General features: G+C 50.7%; 1 protein-coding gene across 1 annotated transcript; it reads left to right on the top strand.

The window, feature by feature from the left end:
- Window positions 1-4,076: 4,076 nt before the first annotated feature.
- On the top strand, window positions 4,077-14,117 carry FGF23 (fibroblast growth factor 23). The gene is made up of 3 exons (XM_059081450.2): window positions 4,077-4,401; window positions 10,505-10,608; window positions 11,984-14,117. Exons 1-3 carry the CDS (start codon window positions 4,206-4,208, stop codon window positions 12,416-12,418), a joined length of 735 nt encoding a protein of 244 aa, XP_058937433.1. The 5' UTR covers window positions 4,077-4,205; the 3' UTR covers window positions 12,419-14,117.
- Window positions 14,118-15,984: the final 1,867 nt, after the last annotated feature.

Raw genomic sequence — 15,984 nt, 5'->3', positions numbered from 1 at the left:
GGTCCGCTTTTCTCCACACCCTCTCCAGCACTTATTATTTGTAGGCTTTTTAATGATGGCCATTCTGACCGGTGTGAGGTGCCACCTCATTGTAGTTTTGAGTAGTGAAGTTCTTGAAGTGACCTGCGAGCCCTCCTCACAGGACTGTCAGGACATCAGATGGGATGCTGGGGGGGTGTGTGCATCGTAGGTCGGGAAGCGCCAGACAGAAGCAAACGGTCTTCTGCCCAGAACATCGTCCGCGCCTTGAAGAGGAGGACTGTGCTTTTTCATTCTTAGGCTTTTTCCCTAAAGACTTTTTGCAAAGCACTAGCCATAAAATAGGCTTTCCATAAACAGTTATGTGGGGGCTGATTGGATGCCTTCGAGGAAGAGAGAATAGGACTAGATATTAGGAATGGAGCTTTAATTGTCAGGAGAACAAGACGCAGGGTGGCATTTTCAGGAAGGCTGTAGCTCTTCCCCTATGACCATTCATCCTGGAGGCTTAGACATCCATCTGCCTGACCCCAGGGATTGGATGGGCAAGATGCCAGGGAAACCACTGCTGAAATGATGGAGCCAGAATCATGAAGAAGTGGGCATAGAGGGAGCCGAGACCTCCATCTGCAGGCGGAGCCCTTAGACAGAGTCCAACGGAGCAGAGAACAATGTGGCCCATCCTGAGACCACCGCCCCATTCCCCCGTCTTTCTTTTACCAACATTCCTTGAAATTTTTTTCATCATAGTTTAACAACAGTCAAAACAACATTTTTTTTGGAAAATTGTGGAAAACCTTCACATGGAGAGAATATGACCTTGGGAGAGAATTCTCTGCACCTTCTCAGAGAGGATTCTGAGAAAAAGTCAGGGGATGAGGGGAAGGAACGAACTTGTGGGAATACAGACTCGTCTAGTCCCCAGACCATATTCAGAGCCTCGATTCTATGACTGTGCAGGCAGGGTCTGGACCGGAAGTCCTCCGCAGAGCTCCCGGGGCAAATTCTCCCACCACCAGGGCAGGCGTCCCCACCTGCTGCATCCCAGGCAGCCACATGGGATCCACGGACAGGGATATCCAAAAACCACAAGGCACCGGTCTTGTCCTGAGCTTCCTGTTCTCATCTGGTACCAGGGTTTCACACCTGGCTCCCAAAGTCACACGCTCCCAGGTCCTCCGACCTGTGCAGTGACAGCTGATGCCCTCCAGGGGCCAAGCAAAGGAGCACACTTACCCTGGTCTCTGTCATCCTCACCCTCGGAAGCTTCTGAGGAGATGCCACAACTGCAAGGCTCAGAGCACTGTACGGGCTTAGCATTCCGTGCTAGGACCCCCCAGAAAGGCCCACGCATTCCGTGCTAGGACCCCCCCAGAAAGGCCCACGCATTCCGTGCTAGGACTCCCCAGGGAAGCCCATGTACATCTTAGGCTGGAATCCTGGAAGGGGTTGGACAGTGAGATGTGGCTCGGTCCCTGTGTATTGACTCCAGTGCACAGGAGGGGTGCAAGATCTGTTCCTTGATAAGAACTGTAGAGTCAGGCTTAGGGGTTACAATCTCTCGGGGAGCTTTGGAAACAAGTGCAAAGAGTCTCACCTTCGTTCAGCAGAGGGCGAAGGATGGTCCTGGGGCGGCTAGGGTTGGTCTCCCGGGCAGCTGGGTTGGGAGCCCCCGGCAGGGAGTCTAGCCCGGAGCTGGAAGGTCTGCCATCCCTGCTATTGGGCAAATCCCTCCCGCCAAGCTCAATGTTTCCTTATCTCAGGTGCGAAGAATTACTCTGAGATGCTTGCAAATTCCTGCACTCTCACCAGGTGCGGGATCCTTCCTCTCCCCGAAATCAGCCCACTCCCCTGGACGGCCCTCTGCCTTCAGACCCACCTGCCAGGCATTCAGGGTTGGTGGGGAGTCTTCGGAAGTGACGTAGGCCGGCACATCAGTTCTCTCTCCTAACACGGCACGCGGAAGTGGCCAGGGAGGTTCCACCTCCAACCAGTCCGGGACCAGAGCGCGTGACCACATCCTTCTCTCAAGACACCTGCCCTGCCCCCTGCAGCACGGTGGCAGCTGCTGGGAAACCCTTCTCTTACCCACCCTGCAAGTCTCCCTCAAGCCCCTTTGCCCCCAAGTCCGCCTTGACCACGGTGTCCACCACCGAGGTCTGTCCGTCCTCTGGATGCTCTGGCACGTCGCACCCGTCCTGGTCATCCAACGTCCCTCGCGTGGTGCCTGGTACGGAACAACGTCTTCTCCGCTCACTCGCATCGTGGGCCCCTTGAGGATACGTTTGCTCTGCTTTGCATCCTGTGGTGAATACATGTAGGAACCATTCTGTGACCGTTACTAAAGAAAGCTGTCTCACACACAGCATTGAAGTGTCCTAAATCTTCTCTCTAACCTGGGGGGCCAGCACCCTGTGTCTTAAAGACGCATCCTGGGTCCAGGCACGGAGCACCGCGCCCCTTTGCTCCTGGACCTGTGTCTCTCCTGCGCTTGTGGCTTCAGCCCCAACACGTGGAGGGCTCAGGACACCCAGATTCAAATCCAGCCTCGCCCGGTATGAGCTGCACGTCGTTGGGTGCGTTAGTTAAACTGTCTACATCAGCCTCCTCGTCTACACAGAGGAAGTAACTGCACCTCCCAAGGGGTTATTGGGAAAAGTAAATGAGTTACTACAAGTAAAACACATCATAAATTCAATAAGTGCCCGGTGTCTCCGAGATCATTATCGGGGGAGCAGCCTAGGGAACCGGGAGACCCTGTCTCCGCTCCCCTGTTTACTTGCTTTGTGACTCTGGACGTGTAAACCCCAAGAGTTCCATTTCTTCGTGCATAAACTTAAAATATGGTGAGTCTACCTCACAGAGTGGCAGTGAGGTTCAGATGAGCAGATACACACGAAAATGCTTTGTAAACCGTCAAAACCTGTGTATATGGGCAGGATAACAAATGCCACTTCTTTGTGCCTGTGTGCGTGTGACCACCCTTCCCACGGTGCCTTCTGCGATGGCTGCTGACTTGCCCCTGCCTCCTGCGTTAGCTGGGAGCTCCTGGGCCAGGGGTCACACCACTCTCCTCTTCCAGCAGCCCTGATCTCTAGCCTGTCGCCCGCATGTGCTCCGCACTCAGTAGAGGGGACGTAGGAAGAGCAACAGTCCCCTCGCATGTATGTTCTACCAAAAGGCGTGCAGTGGCTTGGCCCCCAGGGGTGGCCCGTGACCGGGCTGTCGCCCCACATCGGAGGGCACGTCTAGCTAGTCCCAGGAGCCAGGCCCCCCATAGACACTAAATGTGGGGACGCGTGGCCTGCAGCTCTGCTCCCGGGACCCTCCCGGGCTCCACTCCCTGTGCTTAGCCAGCAGACTTGCCATCTTCGTGAGGTTTCTGAATTCACCTCCACGCGATTGGAGAGACCACAATACCTTTGGAGTTGCCCTTGGCGGTTCAAATCAGGAAAACCGAGCAACCAAACCTCGGCATTCCGCAAAGGAGCAGGGCCTCTGAGGCCTTTCTCCTTTCTTCCCGTCTCGAAACCCTCCCAAGGTTGCAACTTTGCTTTTGTGCCTCTGTCTCGGTCTCCCATATCTTCACGAAGAGGGGGTCTCAGAGGACGCCACTGCCTGGTACTGACCTGGATTCCTTCCGTATCCCTCAAAACACCCACTGAGGGCTGTGCATAGACAAAGCTCTGGGTGCTTAGTTCCTGATTGGAATTTAAAAGACTGAGAAAAACAAAATGAGTGGATTTGATGGGAGATTAATTGCACAGGCATCTGCTGGCTGCATGACTGAAGCTGGATTTTTTCGGAACCACTGGCTGCCTTCGCATTTCCTGGCGGAAGTGGGGCAGGTCAGCAGACAACCCAGTGTCGTAGATAACTTTTGCCCACACATCATTCACTTTTGGGAGCGTTGGCTTGAAATTGAGGGGTGTGTGTGCGTGCGTGTGTGTGAGTGTGTCTGGAACCGACGTGCCTTCCGTGAGCCTCAGAGATCCCTGTATTCTCTTCAAATGGGCTGATTACAACACAGAGGATGTGGACGGTGGAGTTTTTCCTGTTTGATGTCACACTGCTACCCTTTAAAAGTCCGAGGGAAAAAAGGAGGGAATGCAGCCTAGAAGCCTCAGGCCAGAAACCAGCAAGGAAGAGGAGAAACAGGCCAGGGAGGCCAGGCGCAGAGCCAGGGTCGGGTTTCAGACTCCACACCAGCCATTCAGAGAGCCGAGATGCTGGGGGCCTGCCTGGGCCTCTGGGTCTGCACCCTGGGCTGTGCGGTCCACGCCTATCCCAACACCTCCCCGCTGCTGGGCTCCAGCTGGGGCGGCCTGACCCACCTGTACACGGCCACGGCCAGGAACAGCTACCACCTGCAGATCCACAGGGACGGCCACGTGGATGGCTCACCCCAACAGACCATCTACAGTAAGTTGGGGCTCCATCTAGGCTGGGAAGAAGGGGGACTGCTCTGTGCCTCCACCTGCAGGGACTTGGGGAGGCCTTGGCTGGGCCAGAGGGCTAATCCAGCCTCCTAGCTTCTCGCCCAGGATCCGTGAGCGTATGTGTGTGTGCGCGTGCGTTTAAACCTTGGGAGAAGATTCTGCCACCTCCCCGATTCGTGTGTATTGGTTTCTCCCAACAAGAATAATTTCCATCTTAACTAAAATCCATCTCCCCACAATAGCAGCCACTTTCTCTGTGCCCTGTGCAAAGCGTCAAAAAACGTACGAAAGACAGGCAAGGAGGCTGGGAGGAAAAGAAGTCAGATTGGTCAGTAGACACTGAGATTTGGCTCATATGCACTTCGGACTCGGTTAACGGTAGAGGTTGTGAAGATTTCTGTACCAGACCAGGGCTTGGAATAGATAAACCCAGAGGCTCTTTCCAACTCAGAGCTTCTAGTATGCTGGCCTTATAAAAGTTCTCAGGGAAAATGTATTAAAGACTAGACTGTCCAGGAATCCTGTCTTGATGAGTCTGACCCAGTGCATCCACCCACGCGTACATGCACACTTCTCATCCAACAAGCTTACCAGGGGCTTCAGTGGAACCCAGGATGCTAGGCTACGAGCTGGGGAGTCTCCTCTGTGTTGCTGAAAGGGCCACTTATTATCAAATTAATCTGGCTGGGAGCTCACTGAAAACATGAGACAACGAGAATGTTTTTAAAGATTAGGTCTGTGGAAAGTTGGACCACAGTCCGCAATAGTCAATCAATTAGCTGTGCTTCCCACGTCCCCAGAAGGAATAATGGGGTGTGGGAGGATGACCGATATTGACAAAGACAAGCTCTTCTATTTTAGGAGAACCTGTAAAAATTAAGGATCCAGAAAAATGCCAACTGATTCAAAATAGATCCACCCGGGCTTCCCTGGTGGCGCAGTGGTTGGGAGTCCGCCTGCTGATGCAGGGGACACGGGTTCGTGCCCCGGTCCGGGAGGATCCCACGTGCCGCGGAGCGGCTGGGCCCGTGAGCCGCGGCCGCTGCGCCTGCGCGTCTGGAGCCTGTGCTCCGCGGTGGGAGAGGCCACAGCGGTGAGAGGCCAGCGTACCGCAAAAAAAAAAAAAAAAGATCCAATCAGAGGAAGGAAAGAGTAAGCACAGTCTCCGTTTAATTAAAGACAATTTCTTACAGGAATAATGACTTGCCCTTTATTGTTGCACTAAATTATTCCGTAATTTTGCTGTGGCCTTGCTATATGCAAGACATTCATTCTGCTAAGAGGCAAAGGACCTTAAACCTGGTAGTGAGAGAGATGCATGTGCAAAGCCAAGAGTTCAGACCTCTTCAGGTGCTCAGTGGATGGTGACAGGAGGTGAAAGAAAGGAGGAAGTTCTCCCCAAATACCAAACAGGTTCCAGAACTCAGGGGAACACAGTAGGATTCAGGAGTCAACATCTTGGAAGCCAAGTTTGAGTCCCATGGCAAAAAATCTGAAATAAATCGGGACACAGTTGATGCACCCAAAGTATCACTCGTTTTATTCAATGGATATTTAGCAGAACCTACAACGTGTCTGACATCATGAAAAGCTCTGTGGCTTCAAAAGAAGACCAGCCCTTCACGCACCTCCAGGTTTTCAACTTTCGCGTGTCCCAGCTTATGATCAGCTTTGAGGAAACACAGTTTTGTCCTCTTGTGGAAGTTCTCCCTCACTTCAAGATGAGAGGTGATTTCAAATGCAGGACAGTAGATTATGGTAAATTATTTTGATTCCCCTACATGGAAAGGGCTGCAGATAATTAGAGAATGCTTATAAAATTTCTCTATAATCACAGAATCCTTTTGATGAAAGGAAGCCTCCAAAAACACGGCCGGGGTGGGGAAAGGAGAGGGCTGGGCATGGCGCCCGGAGGGGGTAGGGCTCAGCCCACTGAGTTTGCAGCATGAATCACAGAATTTTCCCTCTTATATCCACCAACCTCAGGCCACGAGAAGGCACAGAGCACTAGCTGGGATGAATTGAAATGACTGAGAGGAAGCAAAGTGAATTGAACTGATTTCAGATTTTTTTTTTTTTTTTTTACAGAAATGTGATTTTGTTTTGTCATATAAAGAACCTACTAAGCCTTGTGTCTCTGGCAATTAAGGAACCTGGGAAGGGACTGAGTTAGGGGCGGGAGAGAGACGCTTTTGCTAGTTTATATAACATTTATACTATTCAGATCAGTTATCATGTGCATTTTATATATATATATATATATATATATATATATATATATATATATATATATATATATATATATATATATAGAGAGAGAGAGAGAGAGAGAGAGAGACAGATATACACACTAAGATCAAAAAGTTACCTAAAAAGGAAAGAAGAAACACTGATGCCTATAGCTATGTAGGACAACTAAGTAACAGGCTGGAGAAGGATTAGTAATGACCTCCCCAAGGAACGCAAAGCAACGGTTTTACATTGATGGAAAGGTGTGGAGTGTTTTTTCCCCTCCTAATTAATTACAGATTTCCAGTGAAATGTGGTTCACTTGATTACTGTGCTTTACTAAATTCTTGATTAATAGTTGAGGTCTCAACCCATCTTTGATTTGTTGATCGTTGTGAAATTATCTGCCTACAAGATTCTATACGCTCGTGACTTTTGCAGCTGAGGCCAGGGAGTGTGTCTCCAATGTCTGTCTCCTTCCTCCTATGAGCAAAGCTGCCCTCCCACTCTCCACGAGCCCCACTTTGTGGCAACAGCAGCCAAGAGATGCTTGTTACCCCTGGTTAGTGTTACTCCCTGGATCCTGGTCTCTTCACCTCCTCTGCCCTCCCCACTGTCCCCTTCTTTACTTGAAGCTGGACTGTCCTTGGGCTCTTTAAGCCTTCAGACTGTTATCTTTTTTGGGGGGGCTCAAAGTCCTTTATATCCATCATCTTATTTATCATTTATTGACCACGAGACTAGAATAGGGCAGATAATTTTCTACTTTTATAGCAGAGATGGAGGCAAAGGGGTACTAGTAATCACCGGCATTTAGAAAGTGGGTTTACAGCAGATAAAGATATTATCTCCTTACACCCCGGAGACGACCAAAGGAAGTAAACGATTCTACTCCATATGGGAAAAGAGAGGTTCAAGAACTCAGATAACCGGCCTGTGGTCACGTAGGCGGTACATGGCCTAGGTGAGACCTGGACCCGGGTCCCGTGCTTCTTCTGTATCACGTGCACAGACACAGCATCACGAAAGGAAATGTCCTTTACACCCGCTGGGCTCCAACAGCTGTGGTCCCCGCAGCCAGCGGTTTGTGCCTTCCTTCTGCCAAACGCCGCCCTTGGGTCGGTGCAGACCGGCCTCAGTCACCTGCACAGGCAGGGCGATCGGCTCTGCCATTTGCTGGACGTTTGCATCGGCTCCTGTGGGTTTGATTCAAGCCTGTGCGTCCTCACGGCAGCAGCTCCCGGTCCCCCCTGCAGGCTGTCTTCTGTCCTCACTGGCCCTGGAGACGACGCACACCGCTCACAGGGAGCCGGGCATCGGCTGGCAGCTGGCAGGCTGCGGGCTCACCGGCGGGGGCAGGCCAGCCGTCCTCCACAGGGCCTCCACCTGCTCAGCGTTTCCAAGGTGCTTTTTTACAGCGTCATATCCCCTTTGATCCTAGCTGCAACCCTGGGAAGCAGGCAGGACAGCTGTGATTCTTCTCTCTCCCCAGCCGAGGACACTGAGGTGCGAGGGGTGACTTGCCCCAGGCTACAGAGTTGGGACAGGGCATAAGAGGGGCCAGAATCTTAGCGCTCCAGCTCCAGGCTCCTGGCTCAGCACCTCTCCCCTGACCCCCTCGGGGGTACCGTGACCTGGGGACCTCATGGCCGTGGCCTGGATTTCGGCCCTTGATTTCATCTTCTGAGGCTTATCGTGATGTCAGCTGGAGACGAGCTCCAGCGTTGTGGGCAGAAGATGTTAGGGTCGCTGACCTGAGTTTCCTGAGTTTGAATCTTGCCTTGGTTTCCTCATGATTTAAATTGGGAGGCTGCTACTTCCAATATTAATACTGGTGACATTAACAACATAGCTGGTCTTGTGGGGGGTTTTTTTGGGGGGGGTGATTCTTTTCTTATTTATTTATTTTTGGCCGCGACCCTTGGCATGTGTGATCTTAGTTCCCCCACCAGGGATTGAACCTTCACCCCCCGCAGTGGAAGCCCAGAGTCTTAACCACTGGACCTCCAGGGAAGTCCCATAGCAGCTATTTTGAGAGTTTAAAATGTGTCAAATACTCGGAGTGCAACATCTCAAAAACAGTTACGAAGTGTAATTTTTTTTTTCCCCCAAGTAGACTGAAAATTCATCAGGCTAGAAACAGTTTCTTACATGTTCCTTATGTCTCTCTCAGGCCTTCTCTCAACATTAACCATAGATCTGAGACTCACAGGCAGACCCCGTTATGGAGCATTTAATATCCTCCGCACCTCCCATTCCCCACCCCACTTCCAGAAGCTTCCCTCAAGCCTAATCCTTAGCCAGACTTGGAAAGCAGTGACCTCTCCTCTTTGGCCCTCTGCCTGGGCTTGCTCCCAGCCTCATGGCCTCTGCCCCACACCATCCTGACTTCTCTGTGCTCGGCTAGCGCCTAGTACCGCCTGCCGCTCTCTTTGGAGGGCTTTGTCCTGAGCCTACGTGGGGTAGATCTGGGCTATAAGTCACCCCATGAGGCGCCATCACTTACCGGGCACAGATGCCTGGCGTTTCCACCCTCTCCAGGCTGCATTTCTAGAAGACTCGACCCCCTGCCTGGGCTACCTCCCTGGGAACTGTGAGGCCAAATGAGACGTGTGGGGAAATTCTGTGGTCGGCAAAGGGAAGAGGCCCCGAGACCTACAGAGATGATTCTAGTAGAAAATGTCAGGTAATTAAACAGCATCTGGGGAGGAAGTCTTGCTGAGTTAGCACTCATATCACACCTTTCATGGTCTCATGGTACCCTTGCTACAAAACAGAAACGTTATTTATTTAACTCCTCACCGGTACTTGTTAGAATCGCACCCCCACCCCCCCGCCATGGGGGTCGTCACACTTAAAGCTGTTGTCAGTTTCTCAGGGTGTAGGTGGTGTGAATGGGTTTCAGACCTTTGTCCAGGGCTAGTTTTTGAGAGGGGCTGCACCTGGGGGGCACCACCAAGTGAGAAAAGGACCAAGAACAGCCATGAAGAAGCGAGCAGTACTCCCCTGCATCCCAGGATCCACTCGACACGGCAACATAAACCATCTGCTTCTAAGCGGCTCACTCCAGGGAGGCACTAGACATGTGCACTTATGAAAGCAGGTGAGGAGACACACGCTCTGAGAGAGGCGGAGCTGCTGAGAAGCAAGAACAGGTCATTCTGATTAGGGAGATTAGGAAAGTCTCCATAAAACAGTGACATGTGACCCTGGCCTTGAAGCATGAGTGACCTCGATAAGCAAAGGGGGGAGAAGATACATCCGAATACAGTTCTTGACACACAAAGGGTGCTGACTGCTGTTATCACTGACTCCTGCACGGCTACCTGGGTGGGGGATCAGGCTGGATGCTTGACAGATTTGGGCATAGATTTAAAAATCACAGAAGCATAAGTCTTGGGAGGACGCGACCACCACCACAAACATTAAGAAGTATGAGCCTATGGGGACAGGTGTACATGTATAACTGATTCACTTTGCTGTAGAGCAGAAACTAACACACCGTTGTAAAACAGTTATACTCCAATAAAGATGTTAAAAAAAAAAAAAAAAGAAGTATGAGCGAGGCAAAGGGGAAAATAAAGAGAGTCCAAGCAGAGAGAGAAACGTGTCGGCACAGGTGGAAGAAAGCTGGGAGTTCAGGGTGCTTCTTGCAGGCAGGAGGCAAGGCGGAGGGGGGGTGGGGGTGGGGGGGGGTGCACGGGGAGGGGAAGTCAGAAGAAAGAGGCTGGACACGGACAAGAGGAGGCTTCTGTGAAATCATCAGCACCCTTTAGATCAATCAAGGGAGGATCCTTGGAGGTAGGCTACGGGCCGGATGTGAAGCCAGGTTTTGACCTGAATGATTTTCTCCATAGGTGCCCTGATGATCAGATCTGAGGAAGCGGGCTTCGTGGTGATAACGGGGGTGATGAGCAGGAGGTATCTCTGCATGGACTTCAGAGGCAACATTTTTGGATCTGTGAGTTTCTTTTTGTGCTAGATAATTATTTGCAAATAATTATCTCATTGTTCTGGCAAAATGTAGAATTTTATAGCTTAAAGACTCCACTTGCAGATTACCTTGGTGATGGTTTCAACTGAGTACTTTTTTTCCATCTAAGTATCAAATGCTCAGGTTTATACAGCTGAGGTCTGAACCCGGGCCATCTGGCTTTGGAGCATCTGGGCTCTCGGTCGCCAGTCCGACCTGCTCTCTGGTCCCCATTTTTTAACTAGCACAGCACCTTGTCTGCAGCCCAGGTGCTCAAGTCACATACGTTCATGTTGGAAAGTCCATTAGAAAGAAAGGGTGAGAAGCCACTGGGGTCTCATGATCTTGTTACTAGACATCCTTGACCTTGGGCAAGTCCCCTATTTCTCTCACCTTCAGTTCGCTCACCTGGAAAAAGTCAAGTGGGATGGACCATGTGCCCTGTGGGGGTCCCCCAGATCAAGATCGGTAACGAACTCCCTCGGCCCCCCAGCTGTGATGGCTGGTCTTTTGGATTGGTGAGCAGGGGCTTTCCCAAACTACAGGGCGCAGTATATTCCAGAGCACGGGGGCACTGGACAGAAGCAGGGCTGTGATCTCAGAAGCTCCTCCCACCAGAAATTCCAAGAGAGCAATTACTTTCTGTTTTACTTACTGCTGTTTCTCAGCACCCATCATAGTATCTGGCCCAGAGCAGACAAATATAGATAAATAAGTACATAAATACCTGTTGACTGCATAGAGGCATAGACAGAGTCCTCCTCATCTGTAAAATACTTACTCCGTGGACTTTTGAGGATTAAAGGACATGCTACGTAAAGGCCCTACAGCAGGCACTCAGCAAAACGCAGCACCAGTTGGTGGCTGAGTGAGGGCTCACGTAGGTCACCTGGTGATGAAGTTCATGTCCCTAACTCCCAAACTCGGTTCTGCCTCCGAGGGGGAGTCTCCTCACTTATGTGTGGCCCTACAAACCCCAGCCCACCTTTGCCCAGGTGAGGAGACAGACCGAAGCCACCTCTGAGCCAAAAACAAACGGCAGAGAGAGGGCAGGCCTCCGTCCAGAAAGCAGACCGAGGCGCCGGCTCCGTGCAGCCCGGCTCCAGGCGGCCAAGTGGCGGCGGCGGGTCCCCAGGCGGGGCCGCGAGGTCCCCAAGGCTGTCGCCACCTGCCAGTCGTTATAACCGCCGTTTGGAAATGAGTGGAAATCATTTTTGCTCAGCAGGGCACGACGGGGTTAAAGGCAAGGCCCGAGTAGAGGGGGTGGGAGGCTCGGGGTCCCGGGGCGGAGCTGGTCCCGTCCAGCCCCACCCCCCCACCCCGAGGGCTTCGGCCTCACCCGGTCGCCCCGCCCCGCTTGCAGCATCACTTCAGCCCCGAGAGCTGCAGGTTCCGGCAGCGGACGCTGGAGAACGGCTACGACGTGTACCACTCGCCGCAGCACCGCTTCCTCGTCAGCCTGGGTCGGGCCAAGCGGGCCTTCCTGCCGGGCACCAACCCGCCCCCGTACGCGCAGTTCCTGTCGCGCAGGAACGAGATCCCGCTGCCCTACTTCGCCACCGCGCGGCCCCGGCGCCACACGCGCAGCGCGCACGACGGCGGGGACCCGCTGAGCGTGCTCAAGCCGCGCGCCCGCGCCACGCCCGCGCCCGCCTCCTGCTCCCAGGAGCGGCCCAGCGCCGAGGACAGCGGCCCTGCGGCCAGCGACCCGCTCGGGGTGCTCCGCGGCCACCGGCTGGACGCGCGCGCCGGGCCGGGGGGCGCCGAGCGCTGCCGGCGCTTCCCCAGCTTCGCTTAGGGCGGCCCAACTCGGAAAGCCGGACCGTCTGGGGCGCGCGGGCTGGAGGTGGGGCGAACCGGCTCCCCTGCCTCCCTCAGCGGGAGGTCCCCGGGGGATTGCCCTTGGAGGCCGGAGGGCTGGAGCCCCTCGCCTTCCTCCCGACGCGCTCCCTTGGGGAGAGAAGGGGTTCCCTCGCCCCCAGCCCTTCCTCTTCCCTCTCCTCTCCTCTCCATCGGTCTCGCATTAAGAACGGGGGCTGAGCGAGTTGACCGGCCGGGAGGTGAAGCGGGGAGCCCAAGCCAGCGGCTTCTCCACCGCCCCCTGCTTGGTGCCATCTGCCTGGACCCTGTTGGCAGGGGTTGAGTTTGCAGCCTTGACCCGGGGGATTAACAGCTCCACTGAGCAAAACCCATGAAGAATCCTAACCTCAAGCCTTCGTTCTTCCTTAAGCATCTCTGGAGGAGGGCCGTCAACAAGACTGGGGGTAGGCTGGTCAAAACTTAGCCAGAGTGACCAACCGGAGGACGGAGCAGGGATCAAGCCAGAGACACGAGCTCCTTACAGGATGGCCCCTTGCCCCGCTCTGTCCCTCTGTGCAGCCAAAGCCCCGCCCAGAGTGACCTTGCGCTGCCCACGTGGCCCCTGCCTCTTGGCCCCCACCTTTGGCTTGAGTGAACTGGGCCTGAGGGGTTTTGGTCTTGGCTCCCGAAAATCTACCCTGCTAGGATTTGTTTCTCAAAATGGAAATAAATTCAGACTCTCCCAAGAGGCCCTTAATTAAGCCTCTGCTCTCAGGTTGAGTGGTGAACCACTCTGGATGAATTAGACAAACGTGGCAAGGAGGGGCCTTGTGACAACGGGGCTGCTCTGGGTTGGGTTTTTGTGCCAATTGTGTCCTTTTGTGAAGTGGCATCGGGGACTCCGGGGAAAGAGGTCCAACCACCAGGGATCACAGTGTAGGAGTCAGGAAAAGCCAGCACTGTCAGCTCTTCACCATGACCGCAACCGGCCCTGCAGCCGTGGCTAGAGGCTTAGCTAAAACACTCCTAGGCGGGCATGTCTGGGTCCTACTCCACCTGGACGTTCTGGGGGCACCAAATGAAGACAGCTTTCAGTCGCAGGAGCCCCAGCACTACCCCGAGGAAAACCAACCCTCACTTACAGAACGGCTGAGCACCAGGCGGGGGGGAGACATCATGACTTCATCTTCCTCAGGGGCCCCATTTCCTACCTCTATTTCAATGGCCACCTGAAGAGCAGAAAATGAACAAAGCAGAGGGGATGTGAACAGCAGCTCCCTGCCAGTCACCTCCTCCCCCTGCTGCCGTCACACACCCAGCCTTAGAAACTGATCCATTCTTTTACTGATGAGAGAAACATTGGCCAGCTGCTCTCACCTATGGTTTTAGGCTGATCTTGAAGGATGAGTTCCTATTTCAGAACACTCGGACTATGTATAGTAACTATATAGCAGTGCATGGCAACTATTTTCTTTATAGTTTTCATTTTCTCTTCGAGATATTAGAGTGTATAAAAGCTACTGGAAACCTAAATGGAAAGGACTTTGGCAGAAAACTGGTTCATTGGGGTTTTCTCTCTGGCAGAGCTAAGAGAGCCTCACAATGTCTCATGTCACTTAGCACGTGGCAATATTTATTTATTTATTTGGAAGATTTTTGCCTATCGCTCTATATTTATGGATATTTATAAAAATGTAACCCCACCTTTTTCCTTTCTTCTTTTAAAAAAATAAAATTTATCTCAGCTTCTCTTAGCTTTTCCTTTTTGTATTACTACACAAAAGTACATCGAAATATGAGAATAAAAGGAATTATGGGAGGAATTATGGAAGGGGAGCACTGGGAAAATCTAGAGAGAGCAAAGTTGAAAAATTTCGGAATTTAAAAAATAGTCAAGGTTTTTTCCATACACAAATGAACTCAGCAATTTTGCCTAATTCAGACAGAATTATTGAAAACAAGGAAAAAATTTTAATCAATACTGGATTTCTGATCACTCTAGCTTGTGTTTCCTTTAAAGAGAGAAATTTTTTTTTTTTATTTGAAAAATACCCACAGACACAGCCACATCAAGATCCCAGGAGACTTCTAAAGAAAGATGACACATTCCAGGCTCTGGAAGAAATAAGGGGAAATGGCCCACAGTCAAGAGAAAATTCGGTCACTAGAAACCAACCATTAGATGATCCAGATGTTGGAATTAGCAGCAGGAACTTTAAAGCAGCTATTATAAATATATTTAAGGGTTTTAAAGGAAGGAACGGTAATAAGGAACAAATAGATCAGGAATCTCAAAAGAAAGAATAAAAAGAACCAAGTAGAAATCAAAAATGGAAAGATACAATATCAGAAATAATAAATTTATTAAATGAGCTTAATAGTAGATTGAAGATGAAAGAACAGTCATTGAAGATAATAAAGTTAACATGTAATCTAATCTGAAGAAAGAAAAAATATGTTAAAAAAATAATGACCAGAGTCTCGGTGATCTGGGTGACAATATCAAACCGTCCAAAATACGTGTAAGTGGAGTCCCAAGAAAGGAGCAGAAAAAGTTGAGGAATAATATTTGAAGATACAATGGCTGAAAATTTCCCCAAATGGATGAAAAACTAATGTACTGATAAAAGAAGCTCAGCAAACCTCAAGAAAAATAAAAACAAAGAAAACCACAGTCAAACTGTGACTTGAGATATCACAAACTTCTGAAAGCAAGGATAAAATCTTGAAAGCTGCTGAAGAAAACTGAAACTTCAGGTATACGTGAATAGCTGTGCACAGCTGATTTCTCATCATAAACAAGGGAAGCCATAAGGCGTTGAATAGGTTGAAAGAAAATAAAGCTACACACCCAGAATTACATATCCTGCAAGAACATCCTTCAAAAGTGGGGAGGGGGAAATGAAGGTGAAGTAAAAACTGAGAGAACTTGTTGCCAGGCTGAAAAGAAAGAACACCATATAGAGAACAAAGAAAGGCATGGGAAATAGTAAAAAATGTGAGTAAATTCAAACAACCACAACTATGTGATATACTTCCTTCTCTTGGTTTCTTTAAAATACCACTTAAAGCAAGAATTACAACACTGTACTGTGTGGCGGAATTTCCACACAGGATGGGAAGGGTAAATGAAGGAGACAGCTGCAAGATTGTAACACTGTATGTGAAAGTCATACAACATGAATTCTAAGTAGACTGTGATAAGAATATATGCATATTATAATTCCTAAAGTACCTCCAATAATAAAAACAATCAAAGGGGTGTTGACAAAAGCCACTAAAAGTATTTAAAGGGAATACTAAAAAAATACTCCATTATCCCAAAAGGAGGCAGAAAAGGAAGAACAGGAGAAGAAAAATCAGAGGGGACCAACAGAGAAATGACACGACTAAATCCAACCATATCAATAATTAGATCATATATAAATAAAACACTACAACTAAAGGCAGCAATGGCCAGACTGCATGAAATAAAAACACCCATTTACATGTTGTCTACAAAAGACGGACTTGAAAGAAAAGCAGGGAAGGATGTTATATTAGTTCACTAGGGCTGCCGTAACA

Source organism: Kogia breviceps, chromosome 12 (genome assembly GCF_026419965.1).
Source record: "Kogia breviceps isolate mKogBre1 chromosome 12, mKogBre1 haplotype 1, whole genome shotgun sequence".
Lineage (NCBI taxonomy): Eukaryota > Metazoa > Chordata > Mammalia > Artiodactyla > Physeteridae > Kogia > Kogia breviceps.
Note: the sequence above shows the minus strand (reverse complement) of the source record. Positions and strands in the feature narration are given on the sequence as shown.

Coding starts and splice junctions, on each gene's coding strand:
- FGF23 (XM_059081450.2), top strand. CDS start 4,206: ATGCTGGGGGCCTGCCTGGGCCTCTGGGTCTGCACCCTGGGCTGTGCG. Junction 4,402..10,504: donor ACCCCAACAGACCATCTACA/GTAAGTTGGGGC, acceptor TTTTCTCCATAG/GTGCCCTGATGATCAGATCT. Junction 10,609..11,983: donor GAGGCAACATTTTTGGATCT/GTGAGTTTCTTT, acceptor CCCCGCTTGCAG/CATCACTTCAGCCCCGAGAG.